General features: G+C 50.3%; 1 protein-coding gene across 4 annotated transcripts in view; it reads left to right on the forward strand.

Moving 5' to 3' along the window:
* DOCK4 (dedicator of cytokinesis 4) overlaps nt 1-17,087 on the forward strand; it is a 353,243-nt gene that overhangs the window by 281,084 nt on the left and 55,072 nt on the right. For all 4 annotated transcript variants that reach the window (XM_066354464.1, XM_066354467.1, XM_066354466.1 and 1 more), the window contains exons 28-32: nt 1,982-2,057; nt 4,394-4,494; nt 4,951-5,009; nt 14,529-14,677; nt 15,905-15,990. In XM_066354464.1, the coding sequence (XP_066210561.1) occupies nt 1,982-2,057; nt 4,394-4,494; nt 4,951-5,009; nt 14,529-14,677; nt 15,905-15,990 (471 nt within the window). The remainder of the gene's footprint in view (nt 1-1,981; nt 2,058-4,393; nt 4,495-4,950; nt 5,010-14,528; nt 14,678-15,904; nt 15,991-17,087) is intronic.

The raw sequence follows: 17,087 nt of genomic DNA on the forward strand, positions 1-17,087 counted from the left end.
CGGCTCCCGCTCCTGGTAGAGCCGCTCAGGACACGGTTGTTTTCTTCTCTTTCCCTTTACTTTGCCTTCAACTTCGCCACTCAGTTGTCCCACCCCTTTGCCCCGTAATGTGTCCTTACTGCCTCCGGAAGGCTGTAACTGTGAGTTTCCCAGTAGATAACAAAACAGTGAACTTTTATGTCCTTCAAAGACTGTAAGTATTTTTCTGATTAGTAAACACTCTTCTCGTCTGTATTTGGCCAGTAGGATAAGCAAGGTGTGAAGTTGGTGGGGTGTTTCCTGTTCCATTTTGTTTTTCCTGGGGAGGGGGTAATCGCACAGCTATTCCCTTCCACTGCAGATCCCGTTGGGAGAACTGGGACTCACCCCATCACAGGCATGCCAGGACACATGCGTCTCAGAAAGGGGCAAACCGCTTTTTTTTTTTTTTTTTTTTTTTTTTTTTCATTTTTCTGAAGCTGGAAACGGGGAGGCAGTCAGACAGACTCCCATATGCGCCTGACCGGGATCCACCCGGCACGCCTACCAGGGGGCGATGCTTTGCCCCTCTGGGGCGTCGCTCTGTTGCGTCCAGAGCCATTCTAGCACCTGAGGCAGAGGCCACAGAGCCATCCCCAGCGCCCGGGCCATCTTTGCTCCAATGGAGCCTTGGCTGCGGGAGGGGAAGAGAGAGAGAGGAAGGAGAGGGGGAGGGGTGGAGAAGCAAATGGGCGCTTCTCCTGTGTGCCCTGGCCGGGAATCGAACCCGGGACTCCTGCACGCCAGGCCGACGCTCTACCGCTGAGCCAACTGGCCAGGGCCACAAACAGCTTTTTAAAGCGTCCACCGTCTGTACATCAGTGCTGGGTTTCTGGTCGTATGAATGGAACACGGTAGCTAGCATTACATGAACCCATTGGGAATGCATTCAGTTTTAAACATAGACTCGTACGGCTACAGAAAGGAACAGATTTTGAACAGATTATCTAACTTTAGAATTCATCAAGAATGCTCACCAAGAATCCAATGAACAATGTGAACTGAGGAACAGAATAGAGGCAGAGGAGGCATCAAAGGGACCAGTGGGCAAGCGGACAGAGGGAAAGGGGATGAGAGGATGAGATCAGAGAAGGGAAAGAGCTTGGTGAAATTATATATACATAACAGCATTATAGAGAGCAGAAGAGCAAATCCTGGAGGAAAGCGGGGAGGGTGTTGGGGGAGGGGGCAAGAAGGATGTTGAGGGGAATTCGGGGGTGCGGGAGGATGTATTCGGTCAGACACTTGAATCTATGTAAACGCAATAAATTTAAATCAATAAATAAATCATGAAAAAAAAAAAGAAAAAAAAAAGAATGCTCACCAACTCCTTTTTTAGTCTCCCTCACGGGATACTTGGGGCTGCATGCGTCCCCTCTGTCGGGCTTTCCCTGGTTCCTCCGGCCCGAGGTGTCCCGTTCTCTGAATCGCTGTGACAGTCAGTCAGTTTCACGCAGCACAGTGCCGGGTTAGAGACGGTCCTGCAGCCCACAGCCGGCCGTTGTGTCTGCAGTGGGGGTCTTGTCCCTGCAGAGGGGGACTCTGCCCCCTAACATCTTGGACGGGAGAGTGGAGACAAGACAGTGGGCGCACACTCAGCGTCTCTGTCATCGTTCCTGTCCTTGTCCTCTTTGGGCTCCATGGCCTTTCCGTATTTTTTAAGAAGTCTAGTATCTTCCCTGTTCATCAAATACGGGATATTATATCTTGTTGATGAAACAACAAGAGATTGTTTCCACCTGCGTCATATGGAATCATAGATCTTTCTGAGTATCCTTTATAAAGAACCTGCTTTCTTTCTCGTTTTATTTTTTTCTCCCAAATGTGAATCACCTAATTTTGTTCCACATGCTTACTGAAGGTATTCTTTTATCTCAGTGGTTTTTTTTCATTCTCATCTAGTAAAAGGTTCTCATTAATGTGCGGGGTTTCTAACTCACTGTGTATTCTTTTTGATTGCCAGTGTTATCATCACAACGGTTCTCTACCTGTCCGACGCTCTTCGTAAGAACTTCTTAAATGAAAACTTTGATTATAAGGTGGGTATCATTTATGTGACTGTGACTTGGGGTAAAAGGTTTCACGTGGTGCTTGAGAAATTACCTCCTGTATGTGTTTTCTCTTGATACTAGGTATTTAAATTGATTCCATCTACCTCAGATTAATCTCAGGGCCCTATAAGTTTTAATTGTGAATAGTATTAGAAGAGTTATCATTATACTTGTGACCAAATTAGGGCTATACTCATACTGATCAACCTGGTGCATATTATGGTGCTTGAGAAGAGACAGTTTATTGTCACCAAATTTTTAATTCTTGTTTTTCTTTTCTCTGTGTTCCCCCACATGTGACAAAGGGGAACTTGGAACACAACGTCTCTAAGACGTAGTTTAAAAGAGAATTACATGGAGGGAACAGTTACAGAGCACACCCATTTCTCCCTTTACTTTTTCATCTTCCCATTTTCTTCAGAATAAATGAATGAAAAAAAGGAAAGATGAGTAAGATTCTTTAAGGCAGAATTCTACATATGTAATTTAATGTGACGTGCCTGGGCCTTGAAGAATTCTTGATATCCTATTTTTTAAACAACAGATGTTAAAGAGATGGGCGGGGCCTGTGTTGGCTTTCCCTCTTAATGATGTCCATGTTTTTGTCATCTTTATTTTCTTATTTATTTATTTATTTATTTATTTTCATTTTTCCAAAGCTGAAAACGGGGAAGCAGTCAGACAGACTCCCGCATGTGCCCGACTGGGATCCACCCAGTATGCCCACCAGGGGGCGATGCTCTGCCCCTCTGGGGCGTCACTCTGTTGCATCCAGAACCATTCTAGAGCCTGAGGCAGAGGCCACAGAGCCATCCCCAGCGCCCAGGCCAACTTTGCTCCAATGGAGCCTCGGCTGCGGGAGAGGAAGAGAGAGACAGAGAGGAGGAGAGGGGGAGGGGTGGAGAAGCAGATGGGTGCTTCTCCTGTGTGCCCTGGCCGGGAATCGAACCCGGGACTCCTGCATGCCAGGCCGACGCTCTACCACTGAGCCAACTGGCCAGGGCCGTCATCTTTATTTTCTATTCTTTTTTAAATAAACACTTTCACATTAAACATTGAATAAAATGCCCTTATTGGGTAACTAGAAAATACAACAAAACAAAACAAAAAAACAGATACAATAAAAGCCAATGCAACTTTGATAGTTACATAATATTTCTTTATAGCATACCTTATAATCATTAACATATCAAAATTTCATAATCAGAGCTCTACATTTTAATACTCAGTATGTTTCCAGTATTTTGTTCTTATAAATTACTCTTTTTATGTGCATTCTTACAAAATAAAACTTGCCATATATCCCTAATTATTTCTTTGAATACATAGTTATAAGTGGAATTATTGAGGTAAAGATTGTACCAGTCATTTGATTACCTTTATCTACACCAACCCTGGAAGAGGCAGCATTTATTTTATAAAATTTGATGAGGGAGAAAATCTTTTTTGCTTTAATTTGCTTTTTTTTTTTTGCTAAATATTAGATTAGTTGCTAGTTCTTAGTTATAGACTAGTTATTGACAAAAATGCATATTTTGTGAACTCTTCGTTCTAGACTTTTCTTCATTATTTTCCTGGGGCGGTAGCATACATTTTATGTGTGAGATCTCTTTACGAATGAAAGATATTAATACTTTAAAACACATTTCTCCTTATTTTTAATTTTGCCTGGTGTCGTTGAGAAATCGTTTCCTTTTATTGTATCCTACACGCTTTTCGTCAAGTTTATTGCCAGGAATTTTATTCCGATCTCTTCCTCATGCTATTTTGGGGATAAGAAAACTTTGACTCGAAAGACTTTTCTCAGCAGGGAATTCCTAAATATTGTCTGAATTTAAAGAAAGTAGCATTTCCAGAGAAGAGTGTGCAGTTTTTTTTGTTTGTTTATTTGTTTGTTTTAGTTCTACAGTGAAAGGAATTCCAAAAATGAATTCACATGGGAGTGAAGTAGTTCATCCTATCCCTGTGTCTCCTTAGATACACACGGTTTATAAGAGAAACAAGACACCTGGCACTTAGCGTAGACCAGAGAGCTCATGCAACCTGGCAGGCAGCTTTGGAGCCACGTGGAAAAGCAGAGCATCTATTTAGTTTAACTTCTTTGTTGCTGGAACGTTGAAGGCACATGTAAAAGTCAAGAGAGGGGTGTCAGGCACCCCCGTGTTCCCATGCCCTGCCTCTGCTGTTACCAGCTCAGGACCAGTGTGACAGCTGTCATACCCGCCCTCTTCCCACTCTGCAAGCCAGCCCCTGACATCCTGACCCTTCACCTGTCCGTAACTGTCACACCGTAGTAGCCTTTAAACCTTTCATTCTCGTTTTAGATCTGGGATTCCTACTTTTACCTCGCGGTCATTTTTATAAACCAGTTGTGCCTGCAGCTGGAGATGTTCACCCCTTCCAAAAAGAAAAAGGTGCTAGAAAAGTAAGTGCCCGTGGGTGGTCCGGGGGAAATGTGAAGCTTAGGGGTGGGGGGGGTGGGGGGTGCCTTTTAAAGGGCGTTCAGCTGAAATGGCTGGTAAGCCAGATGTCCGTAACTGGGAGTCACGATGGAGAGGTCATGACCAAGAGGACAAGAGGCAAATCTTTTCTGGGAATTTCCGTATTTTGAACTTAGTTAAACTTTTTTTTTGGTTCTCAGTCTTTTTGGGATTCACAGTGATGACCGAAGGGAAATCATGAGGCAGAGCTGGTTTACTCAAGGATTTATTTATGCGAAGGTCTGAACTCGAGGCAGGAAGATGTGGACCTGAAACACCTTGACTTAAACCCTTACCGCCTTTTAACTCAGAACGATAGGTTTTACCCTAAAAGGGACAGGGATACGTCTTTGTTCCAGAGGTACTGGGTCAGGTTTGTGTTCTGTTCTCTTCTGTTCCAGGTACGGGGACATGCGGGTGACGATGGGCTGTGAGATTTTCAGCATGTGGCAGAATCTCGGTAAGTGAGGAAGGGAGATGCCACGGGCCCCGTACAGCTCAGCGCCGAGCTTCTCAGGGTACAGCCGGCGGAGGCCAGGGTCCCCAGGACCACCCTGGAAACCAAGCGTCCGCGCCCGTGACGCTCTCGGCGGGAAGTGGTGACACTTCCGCGTTGGCGAGGGCTCCAGCTAGTCCTTCCCACTCCTGCCTGTCTGGAAACAAAGTCACCTTACCCCGGCAGGTTTCATTATTGTCGAGTGAGGCATTGCATACTCTGGCCTCGCTCCGGTCATTTCAGCCACGGGCTGACCTTTCTGAATTTGGCGTTCTGTAACAGGACCTCAGCCTTTCCAGGGACTCTGAATTGAGGCCAGGAATCGTCACAAATTGAGATTACACGTCACGAAACCTTGACTTGGGCGTTACCACACTTAAAAAAAGCTTGAGACAGTTGTCCGCTATCAAGGAGAGACTAGCCAGAGGATTTGAAAGCATCTGCAGTTGCTAAGGAACTATTAGATTCAGTTTTGTTAGCCGGCCAGAGCAGACAGAGCCCCGTCTTTCCTGCAAATCGACGGCCCAGGAAGAGGTCTGGTTACACAGAAAAGAGTAACACTTGGGAAATGGACTATCATAAAATCTCATTGGTGTAGGGATCCTATTATCTGCGTGTTCAGTTTGGTGTGTTCCTTATTTCACTTGGTTGATATGTTCACTGCGCACGTGGAAACCTCCGTGGCGTGGTGATTCCTCCACGTGGTTTGTTCCAGAGATGCGCCTGTTTGAATTGAATGTGTAATGACCTGAAAGTATCTTTTCTCTTGAGCTCATCCAAGCACGGCTTGGAGACGGCTGGATATGTATGTTTTCTGTCTGTGAAAATAGAAGCATTACCATGTGACTTCACTCGTGTTCGCGGAGTGATCTTTGACCGGGATATGTGGATGGCTCTCCAGAGTACGTAGCTGTTTGAGGAAGCCATGCTCCCTCCATCACTGAGCTGCATGTTCAGTGCTTGCTGGTGGTTCCAGGGACGTGACAGTGTCATGAGTGTCACCTCCAGCCACCTGAGAGCCATCTAAGAAGTCTGTGACGCGCCTGGAGAACCAGCCCAGAAACGGGAGCTGTTTGTCTCGTGTGACGGGCACGCCTCTCCGTCTTCACGTTTCGTTGATTCTTTGTGTCCTTGTTTTTCCAAAGTCGACCGAGGCCCTCGGAGTGTCCGTATTGCATCGGGCGTTAGTTTAGCAAGGTAGTCTCCAAGGGACGCTGCACTGAGATGCGGGCGTTTGCATAGGCTCTTGTCCAAGCGCAGATGAGAAGGCCGGGACAGAGGCGTCCGGGTCACCAGAATGTTCGGAACACGGCAGGCTGCCCTTTGGGGTGGTTTAGCGTGGGAAGGCTGCGTGCGGCCCACTCCACGTCGGCTGCATCCGAGTCAGGATGCCGGTGCGTTTAGGCCCGGGACCCCGGCTCACTCCGGGAAGCTCGCTCGGTTGGTCTCCCTAAAGATGCCACTGTCCACGTCACCAGCTTTTCTCCTCTCTTCTGTCTTTGACGCAGAACCATTTGTAACGCCCCCTGGGCTTCAGGTTGAACGACTTTTCCGTTTTCCCGGGAATTCCAGAGACTGAGAAAATCCGAGGGCACGCCGCCCGCAGGGCGCCCCGTTGTGTCAGCTCTCTAGAATGGGGGTGCTCGGGAGAGCGGCCAGCGTCACCTGGAAGCCTGTGGAAAACACAGGTTCTCCGCTTCCTCCCCAGACCTGCTGAGACAGTCTGAGCCCCGGGCACAGCCACCCCGAGGGTCCCCGGGGTCTCCCGCCGATTCTGAAGCTGCAGATTGGGAAGCCCTGCTGTAGGCGCCCCTGTCCCCCCGCTTTGTTCTCCCGCCGGGGAGCCTCACTCCTCCCGCACAGCGAGCTCTCCACTGGAAGAGGCTCATTAACTCCTTACTCTCAGCCCCCACTCCCCACGGGCACAGTTCAAGTGCGGGGCGCGGGGCGGTCTTCACCTCTCCCGTGGTTTCTGCCTTATTTCCCTAGAGTCGCGCCCCGACTTTTCTGAGACGTCCAGAGCAGCAGGTGAATTTTAAAGGGCATTGCTAGTGTATAGCAGCTAGAATGGGAACGGGTCCAGAGCTTTTGAAGCCTCTTTGCCAATATATATTTTTATGCGGTGGTAAGGAAAATTAAGCTTTTGGGGCTAGGATTTGAATGCCCCTCTCTAGACTTTCAGTCAGCTTGTTTCTTAGGCATATCCAAGCACATGAGTTATAATTTGGGGTACCTATAAGTAAATCATACTGAGTAGTTTGCATACAAAAGGGGGATTTTTTCAGATGACTATAGATTTTTATTTTTTTAGTGGAATGGGCTAATAAAGTCCATTTAATGTAGTTCATGAAGCCCTGGCTACGTGCAAATTATTGTGGGGGATACAAGAAATAATGGCTTGTGCCTGTTAAGAACTTAGTTATTAAATCTTATAGTTTAAACTTTTCCTTTGATTTCTGTGTGTGTGGGGGGAGGGGGTGGGAAGCTTGATATAGACAAATTTACCATGTTTTAGTAAAGCAGATAAGCTTTTTTGCTTTCATAGATCAAGATCCTCAGTATTTTTTTAGTAGAAACAAGAAGCACTAAGTTTTGGAAGATGAGTGGAGACAGGAAATGCCCAAAGTCAGTAAATACATTTTTTGCTGCTTGAAACCATCCAGGTGGCCTCTTTGGAAACATCCATTTTAATGGAAAATGTATTTAAGTCAGATTTCGGTCACTGGTGTTACCTCGGAAGCGTAGACATTCTTCCATAGGCTAGAAATAAACTGGTTTTGGTGTTCTGACCAGGACTGGGAAGTAAGGGAGCATGGTATTTAGTGATTAGTCTACTTTTAAACAAAAGCGGTAGGATTTTCAAGTCTGATTGTCATTTAGACTTGCCTGGAAACAATAGATGATATGGTAGGTAGTTCTGCTTTTAAGTTTCAAGGTGGTACGGTACTGTTTTCTTCAGTGGCCACCCCACCAGCTTTTCGTGCCTATCAGCAGGGCTCAAGGGCTCCGAGCTCTCCACATCCTCTACACTTGTTATTTTCTGGGGGACATTTTGTTTGTTTTTTTATTCAGTGAGAGGAGGGGAGGCAGAGAGACAGACTCTTGCATGTACCCAGACCAGGATCTACCCAGCAAGACCACTAGGGGGCGATGCTCTACCCATCTAGGGTGTTGCTTCGTTGCTCAGCAACTGAGCTCTTCTTAGCACCTGAGGTGAAGGCCATGGAACCATACACAGCATCTGGGGCCAACTCGCTCCTATTGAGCAATGACTGCAAGAGGGGAGGAGAAAGAGAGAGACAGAGAGGGAGAGAGAGAGAGAGAGAGAGAGAGAGAGAGAGAGAGAGAGAGAAGCAAGAGGGGGAGGGGTGGAAAAGCAGATTGGTGCTTCTGTGTGCCCTGACCAGGAACAAACCCAGGACATCCACACACCAGGGTAATGCGCTGTCACTGAGCCAACTGACCAGGGCTATTTTGTTTGTTTTTTTTATATATAGTAGCCACCCTGATGGATGTGTGACAGTATCTCATGGTGGTTTTGGTCAAATTATTTTTCAAGTAGTAAGGACCTGGTAGTGACAGGTGAACAGCTTTTCTTAAACGTTATTTCTCAGTATTTTCCTTTTCTAAGTTGAAGGGCTAAAACTATTCTGTCAAGAGAGGTTAGAAGGCATAGACTTCACCCCCTCGCACATACACGCCAAATTTCAGACGTTTCTACATACACTCGCAAGGACCGTCTGCAGAGACAAACCCCCCCCCCCCCTCCAGTGCCCCATATTTGGGTCTTCCCACTCTGCAAGCTCATGTTTTCCCTTTCTGGTTTGTTTTTTTGTTTTTGTTTTTGTTTTTTTGTATTTTTCTGAAGCTGGAAATGGGGAGAGACAGTCAGACAGACTCTCGCATGCGCCCGACCGGGATCCACCTGGCACGCCCACCAGGGGTGACACTCTGCCCACCAGGGGCGATGCTCTGCCCCTCCAGGGCGTCGCTCTGCCACGACCAGAGCCACTCTAGCGCCTGGGGCAGAGGCCAAGGAGCCATCCCCAGCGCCCGGGCCATCTTTGCTCCAATGGAGCCTTGGCTGCGGGAGGGGAAGAGAGAGACAGAGAGGAAGGGGGGGGGGTGGAGAAGCAAATGGGCGCTTCTCCTATGTGCCCTGGCCGGGAATCGAACCCGGGTCCCCCGCACGCCAGGCCGACGCTCTACCGCTGAGCCAACCGGCCAGGGCCCTTTCTGGTTTTTAGTTGCACGGACGTCCGTGCTAAATACAAAGTGGGCTCTCTCTTCCCCATTTGCAAACACAGCATCTTGTCGCAGCTGTAGAAACACCAATGCTTTCCTCACCGCTGCTCCGCCTGCACGAACACAGAGGTCCCGGCAGCCCCGGTCGCCCACCCTCAGTCCTTCACGACAGGACCGCGTGGCTGTCAGTCAGGGAGGCGGGAAGTGCCCCGAGTCTGCCGTCTCCAAGGGAACCCTGGTGAAGCGGCAGCTGCCGTGACCACGCCCGGTGTTTGCTCCGGATTCCGCCTCGCCGACTGGCTGGGAACTCGATTTCCCGTGGCGGCGGCGCGCTCCGGCCGGTTTGCGCCAATTCTGTGTCCCCAGAGTGTGCGGGCAGCGGATGCGACAGTCGGTCGGTGGCCGCGCCTCCCTGCGCATGCGCGAGGCCCAGGTCGGTGGCCGCGCCCCCTGCGCATGCACGAGGCCCAGGTCGGTGGCCGCGCCCCCTGCGCATGCGCGAGGCCCAGGTCGGCGGCCGCGCCCCCTGCGCATGCGCGAGGCCCAGGTCGGTGGGGCGGCCCCGCTGTCAGCAGAGATCGCGGCCGCAGGACGGGGCGGGCGGCCCGGTGTGCGTCGTGACCGGACGAGGCAGCTGGGGCTTCTCACGCCGGCTGGGTTTTAGAGGAATGGAAGGAATTAGCGTCCGTCTTTGTGCAGAGCGATAAAGAAGGCCTTGTGATCCTGCGTGTCTAAAACATCCTGTGGAAGATGCGTGCTGACCTGTCGGTTAGAGCGTCGTCCCCACCCGCCGAGGCTGCGGGTCCCATTCCCCGTCAGGGCACCTGCGAGAATCGGCCAGCGATGGCGTGAGCGACGGGGACAACACACCGACGTTTCTTTCTTTTTTTTTTTTTAAACCTCAATTACACTTTTTTTTTTTTTAATTTTTATTTATTCATTTTAGAGAAGAGAGAGAGTTAGAATGGCAGAGAGAGAGAGAGAGAGAGAGAGAGAGAGAGAGAGAGAGAGAAAGGGGGGAGGAGCAGGAAGCATCAACTCCCATATGTGCCTTGACCAGGCAAGCCCAGGGTTTCGAACCGGCGACCTCAGCATTTCCAGGTCAACGCTTTATCCACTGCGCCACCACAGGTCAGGCACAAACCAACGTTTCTCTTTCTCTCTCTGCCCCCCCCTTCCTTTCTTTCTCTCTAAAATCAGTTTAAAAAAGATGTTTTTATTTTTTAAAAAACGATGCTTACTGGTGTACGTACAAGAAGAGTGGGGTGTTGTCTCAGACTTGGCTGACGACACCCTCGCAGGCGAGAGTTGGGGCGACAGCTGAGCCCGACTGGCCACACGTGTTGGTAATTGCTGGAGCTGGATGACTGGCAGGTGGGAGGTGTTGGATGTCCCTTGTCCCTTTATAGACAATGCGATTTTTTTCATAGTAAAACATTTTTTTACAAAAAGAAAGGTCGTAAGATATTCACTGATGGAAGAGATTTTTTTTTTTTTTTTTTTTTTCATTTTTCTGAAGCTGGAAATGGGGAGAGACAGTCAGACAGACTCCCGTATGCGCCCGACCGGGATCCACCCGGCACGCCCACCAGGGGGCGATGCTCTGCCCATCTTGGGCGTCGCCATGTTGCGACCAGAGCCACTCTAGCGCCTGGGGCAGAGGCCAAGGAGCCATCCCCAGCGCCCGGGCCATCTTTGCTCCAATGGAGCCTTGGCTGCGGGAGGGGAAGAGAGAGACAGAGAGGAAGGCGTGGTGGAGGGGTGGAGAAGCAAATGGGCGCTTCTCCTGTGTGCCCTGGCCGGGAATCGAACCCGGGTCCTCCGCACGCTAGGCCGACGCTCTACCGCTGAGCCAACCGGCCAGGGCGGAAGAGATTTTTTTAAAAAAAGAGATTCCAGCAGACGGACGCGACCGGTGGGAGGGATGTTCACCGGGGAGGCCAGAGGACACGGGGCTCAGGGACGATGACAGTGAGGGTCGTCACGGTGCCTCCGCATCGGCTCCCGCCACCCGGTCTGGCAGACCCTTCGCTGGCGGGAAACCCCATGTTGGTTTTGTGTGTATGGCCTCCTCCAGTCCACACGCCACCAGGCCGTGGGAAGGTTTGGCGGCTTACACCGGTCAGAGGCCCTCCTGGTTATTAGTCCCACGCCACAATGGCCTTTGTCCTTCGTCCGTGGTTCTGTCCGGCAGTGGCAGAGCGGGAACATCTGTGGTGAGACCTCAAATCCCCTGGGGCGGGGGCCGCGGGACCCGGGTCAGGCCGGCTCCTCACAGGACCTGCTGGCCTTGGTCTCGGCAGGAATCTCCCCTCCCCTTTCCCCTCCCTTCCCCGCCCTTTCTGGGGCATCTTGGGAAGCCACTGAGCAGATCTGGCTTTTAGAGAGGACAGTCAGAGCCACTGAGGGGAGGCTGCTCTGCTCCCCGCCCCGGCAGAGATGACCGAGGGAGCGCTCAGCAAACGCAGGCGCTGGTCCTGCACACGGTGGGTGTGTGGGGGACAGAGGGCGTGGGCAGAGGGGCGGGAAGGGGTGTAGATTCTGCCACGGTGAGTTTGTTGATCATGAAAGTATTCCTTCTATGGGAGGAGGGGAATAAAAGCAGGTTCTATTACTGAGGAAGTTTCTTCCGAGGAATGAGAAGGAGGTGCTCTTGTGATGAGGAAAGCCAAGCAGTGTCGGTCAGAAGTAAAGGTGGGAAGTAGGAGGGATCCCTCCCCCGTTCCCCCTCGCCCTCAGGGGCAGTGGCCGAGCCGTTTACAGGTGGTGAGGAGTAGCCACGGCCCTGTCCCTACACTTGAGCTCAGCCAGGAGGCCGAGAAGAGACGGTCACGTTTCCTGTGATGAAACCTCAGAGAGGAGAGGGCTGTGTGACTTTGGTGACTCGAAGTCAGAGGACTTCCAGGTGGGCCAGGCCCAGCCCCTGTGTCCTGCTGATGTCCCTTAGCGATGAGAAAAAGGGTGGGGGCCACCTTCTGAAGGTGGCAGAACTGTTCCGAGGCACATCAATCACAGAAGTTGTGACTTCCCAGACACCCATTGGGTGTGCCCGTCTCTGGGTTCATCCACCATGCTTCCTGCTTTTCAAACTCGTTCTTCAGTAGTCTCTTTCCCCTAAAACACCCCCTGGTGCCAGTACAAATAGAAACACTTTATTTGCCCCTGGATTGATCTGTGTCCAAGCTCTGTGGCCACCTTAATGCCTTCTCATTAAAAAACAAAACAACAAAACAAAACACAGCAATGGGAAGGTGTGTAACTCCAAAGCTGGCGGGTAACTCCGAACAGTATGAGTTGTGTGTATTCGACCCTTATTGCAAACGGTCGGAGGGAGAAAACAGACACAAGGGTCCCTGGTCCTCTTTCCTGAGGACAGCTGACCTCTCAGCTTCCCGACCCGACCTGTCCTGTGGCTGGTTTGTCGTCCACGATGCTGAAGGTTAGCTCTTGAGAAATCACACGGTTCCGCAGAACACCGTTGTCATGTTACAGAAACAGAAACTCAGTGAGATGTAACCCAGGCGAGTGAGGTGACGGACTGAACACAGCACCCGTCCGTCCGTCCGTCAGACGAAATCACCCAGGCGAGTGGGGTGACGGGCTGAACACAGCACCCGTCCATCCGTCCGACGAAATCACCCAGGTCCACCCCACCCTCCACCTTCAGCTCCCCTGAATTATTAACCCCATACCTTTGAGGCTTAGTCTTTTTTTTATTATTTTATTTTATTTTATTCATTTTTAGAGAGGAGAGAGAGAGACAGAGAGAGAGAGAGAGAGAGAGAAGGGGGGAGGAGCTGGAAGCATCAACTCCCATATGTGCCTTGACCAGGCAAGCCCAGGGTTTCGAACCGGCGACCTCAGTATTTCCAGGTCGACGCTTTATCCACTGTGCCACCACAGGTCAGGCAACCCCATACCTTTGGGCCCTCGCGGATATACTATTGATATTTTGACTCCAGTATGGTTACAGTCAAGTCTTTTCAGAAAATTGTTACATTCTTTTATTGATGTATCTTTTTTGGACCACCGTTTAGATTTTTATTTAGGCTGTGTTTATTATGCAAAAAAAGAAATAAATAAAGCAAAACAAGAAAAATAATACAGATTGGAACCACCTTTTTTTTTTCTTTTTGTATATAAATTTCACCTGCAGTCTCACCACCCAGAGATGACTGCTGTGGTTAGCCTTTGGGGATATAATCTTGTAAACCAGTGGTTTTCAACAGTTGACACTTGATGACCAGTGCAAAGAGGAGAATTCATTTCAGGGACCACGAAGGCAGAAATCACCCTGAGCATAAGCAAACTCAACTGAGATCCTTGGGTCTGTAATCTACAACATCAGGGTGGTGAACTCTTTCGCAGCCCGACACAGAATTTCTGGCAGACTAGTCCGTGGGCCGACGGTTGAGATGCTCCAGCAGGTTCTAGACCAGGGGTCCCCAAACTTTTTACACAGGGGGCCAGTTCACTGTCCCTCAGACCGTTGGAGGGCCGGACTATAAAAAAAAACTATGAACAAATCCCTGTGCACAATGCACATATCTTATTTTAAAGTAAAAAAACAAAACAGGAACAAATACAATATTTAAAATAAAGAACAAGTAAATTTAAATCAACAAACTGACCCGTATTTCAATGGGAACTATGCTCCTCTCACTGACCACCAATGAAAGAGGTGCCCCTTCCGGAAGTGCGGTGGGGGCCGGATAAATGGCCTCAGGGGGCCGCATGCAGCCCGCGGGCCGTAGTTTGGGGACCCCTGTTCTAGACTATCATATATATTTTTTAAATAAAAGCTACACGGGTATGTGCGGAATTGTACCTTTTTCAGTTAATGATATTGAAGACCTTGATTTCAGTCATCCTTCCTCAATCTCATTTTCAATGGCAGCATGAAATTTCCAGTGTGGGGAATGTTCCGTAGTATACATAACCAATTCCTGATCATTTATGTAATTTTTAATTGTGCCTTTTGGCTTTTTTTTTTTTTTAACTGTGAAAAAACTCATTCTCTAGTTTTTAATAAAAATGATGGAGAAAGAGTAATCAACACCTTGAGACTGACTGTGGACATACCTGCCTAAGAAAAGACTTGCTTGCCTGGGGAAAAACAGATACATATAACGGAGGCAACTCTCAATCGTTGTAAAGAAACTTTGTAACACTAACTTTCTGAAATCTTAACGGAGGCTAAAGGAGGCTGAAATGCAGCAAATGTTTCCTTCGGTTTAGGCGAGCACAAGCTTCACTTCATCCCCGCCCTGATCGGCCCCTTCCTGGAGGTGACCTTGATCCCCCAGCCGGACCTGCGGAACGTCATGATCCCCATTTTCCACGACATGATGGACTGGGAGCACAGGCACAGTGGCAACTTCAAACAGGTAGGTGCGCGGGCGGGCGGGCGGCTCCTCAGAGTGGCCGGGGGCGCCCATTCCCAAGGCGCAGCCCCGAGCTGACGGAGTCGAGGCTGAACTAGCCGGCAACAGACCAGATGCCCGCCTGGCCAGCCCCTGCCCAGCCCTGTGTTCTTGGACACCCGTCTGGTCCTACGTCCCCCCGCCCCCCGAGTCTCTGGGAAACCCCTGGTAAACCACTTCCTTCCCTTTCAGCCAGAAAACCCTGTGGTTTCCCAGGTCTGTGTTTAAGAGTGGCGGAGGCTTTCTTTGCTCCCCGGAGGACACAACACAGGGGGAATCAGAAGGTTAATGAGTCTTAAAATCGTCGTGTGCACAGCAGTCTGCACACTGCATTCGGGGAATGGCTTAGCATTGAGCATCTGACGCGCAGGGAATGGCTTAGCATTGAGCATCTGAAGTGCAGGGCATTTTATTGCTCTTTGCCTGAAGCACAGAGAATCGACTTGCGGGGGACACAATGGGAATTCTTACCAAGGAAGTCCCGAGGGTAGGAATCTGTCATTTCTCGTTGACATGGGTTCTCACAGCACTGGTCCAGCTTCGGAAAGATGCCTGTTCTTGTTCCAAAACCCGATCGCCTGGACACAGGCTGCATCTATCTGCCATGTCACTCAGGTGGCAGGCGCGCAACCCCCTGTCCGTCCACCTGGCCACTGCCCTCACCTGTGGGAAGGACTTGGTCCTCGCTTCATGCTTCTCCATGTGAAGCTTTTCTCAAAAGTTAGAGAAAGGATTGTCAACTATTCCAGCAAGCAGAGAGCCCACATACATACATAGAAACAAATATATATATATATATATATATATATATATAGAGAGAGAGAGAGAGAGAGAAAGAGAGAGAGAGTTTTGAAAAAGGAAAAAAACGTGGATGAGCCAGTTTTTAGAACTCCTGAGAAAAAGACTCCAATACTGAAGCCGGGCTGCGGGCACTTGGGTCGGAATCGAGCAAGAGACGCCCCAGTGGCATCCGGACCCAACCCTGTGGGGAGTCTGAAGTTGCTCGGGGTGCCCCGTCGGTATGAGCCCCCCTGGAATTCCAAGGGGGCGTCTGCCGTTCACCATAGCTGATCACGCCGCGTCCACACACCTGGCCGTGGCCCATGTGTTCTCACCGTGTTCTCCATCGGCCGAGAGATGCTGCTTGTGACGGGGAAGCAGAGGGGGAGTCAGTCCTCGGGTCTGTTTCAGGTGGAGGCCAAGCTCATCGACAAGCTGGACAGCCTGATGTCCGAAGGCAAAGGGGACGAGACCTACCGGGAGCTCTTCAACAGTATGTGAGTAACGTGCCTGTGCCCGGGCGTGTCGGCCCGGGGGGTTTGGCGTGGCGTCAGTGACGCGGCTGAGTGCTGCAGAGACTGCTTGGGGCTCACAGACGTGTGTCCTCGGGGGCGGGGGCGGGATCAAGGGTCATTGCCTATCTTTGGCGGATGGAGCTCGTTTCGTTGATGATTAGGCAGGTCTGATTTTGATCTCTGCGTAGGACAGGCTGCGTGCGACACAGGCAAGCTCTCTCTCTTTTTCTGCCTGATAACTTCCGAACCGGGGCTGGGGGACAGTGATGTTAACTAAGGCGAGGCGGTGTTGGGGTGTAGCAGGGCTCCCCACGGCCAGGCTGCTCTGCTGTTGGGACCATGAACCCCGTCCTTCATCGGTTCTTCCACGCTCCGTTCCATTCCGCCGTGCCGATGGCTCTCTCGGCGTGACTCGGCGCTTCCTGAATGGTTCCTGTCGGAATATCAGAGAGGCGAGTCATTTCCAGTGCGCTCCGTGGTAGGGATTTGGGTGGAGGGTGGAGAAGCCACGGAGTGTGCACGAGGGACTTGGAGATGGTCCTGATCGATGGAGCGTGAGGACCGTCCCAGGATGAATCGTCCGTACCTGGTATTCATTCGCGCATCGAGTGACACGGCCAGCCAGGACACCCCCCACGCACGCCTAGGATTTTAATTCTCACACTGCTTTCTCTAGAGTGTTCTATGGGCCGTAGTCATTTTCCAAACCTGGTAAACTTATAACGTGTTTCTGATGCCCAAGTGTCACCTGAAAGTCTGAAGCGTGACTGACAGCCAAACACAGCATTCCATAATTCACTTCATGACCATGAACAGAGTGAACAGAGAGCTCCGGACGTGTGAACGTGTGTTGCTTTGAGAAGTAGGATTAATGACCGACGGATGTCAGCTTGCCTGAATCAGAATCACTCTCGGAGCTTTTAGGAAGATTATATTGAGACGACAAGCCAAGAAAGGGTGTGCCGGTCTCTGGTGGTGGTGGTGGGGGGTGTGGGGGGGTGACCACGTGCTCTCTCGGCACCGAGTCCTGACCAGCGAGCACCGTTGCCTCTGACACTGTCGTGTGAAACGCTGTTCGC

This window comes from Saccopteryx leptura, chromosome 12 (genome assembly GCF_036850995.1).
Source record: "Saccopteryx leptura isolate mSacLep1 chromosome 12, mSacLep1_pri_phased_curated, whole genome shotgun sequence".
Classification (NCBI taxonomy): Eukaryota; Metazoa; Chordata; class Mammalia; order Chiroptera; family Emballonuridae; genus Saccopteryx; species Saccopteryx leptura.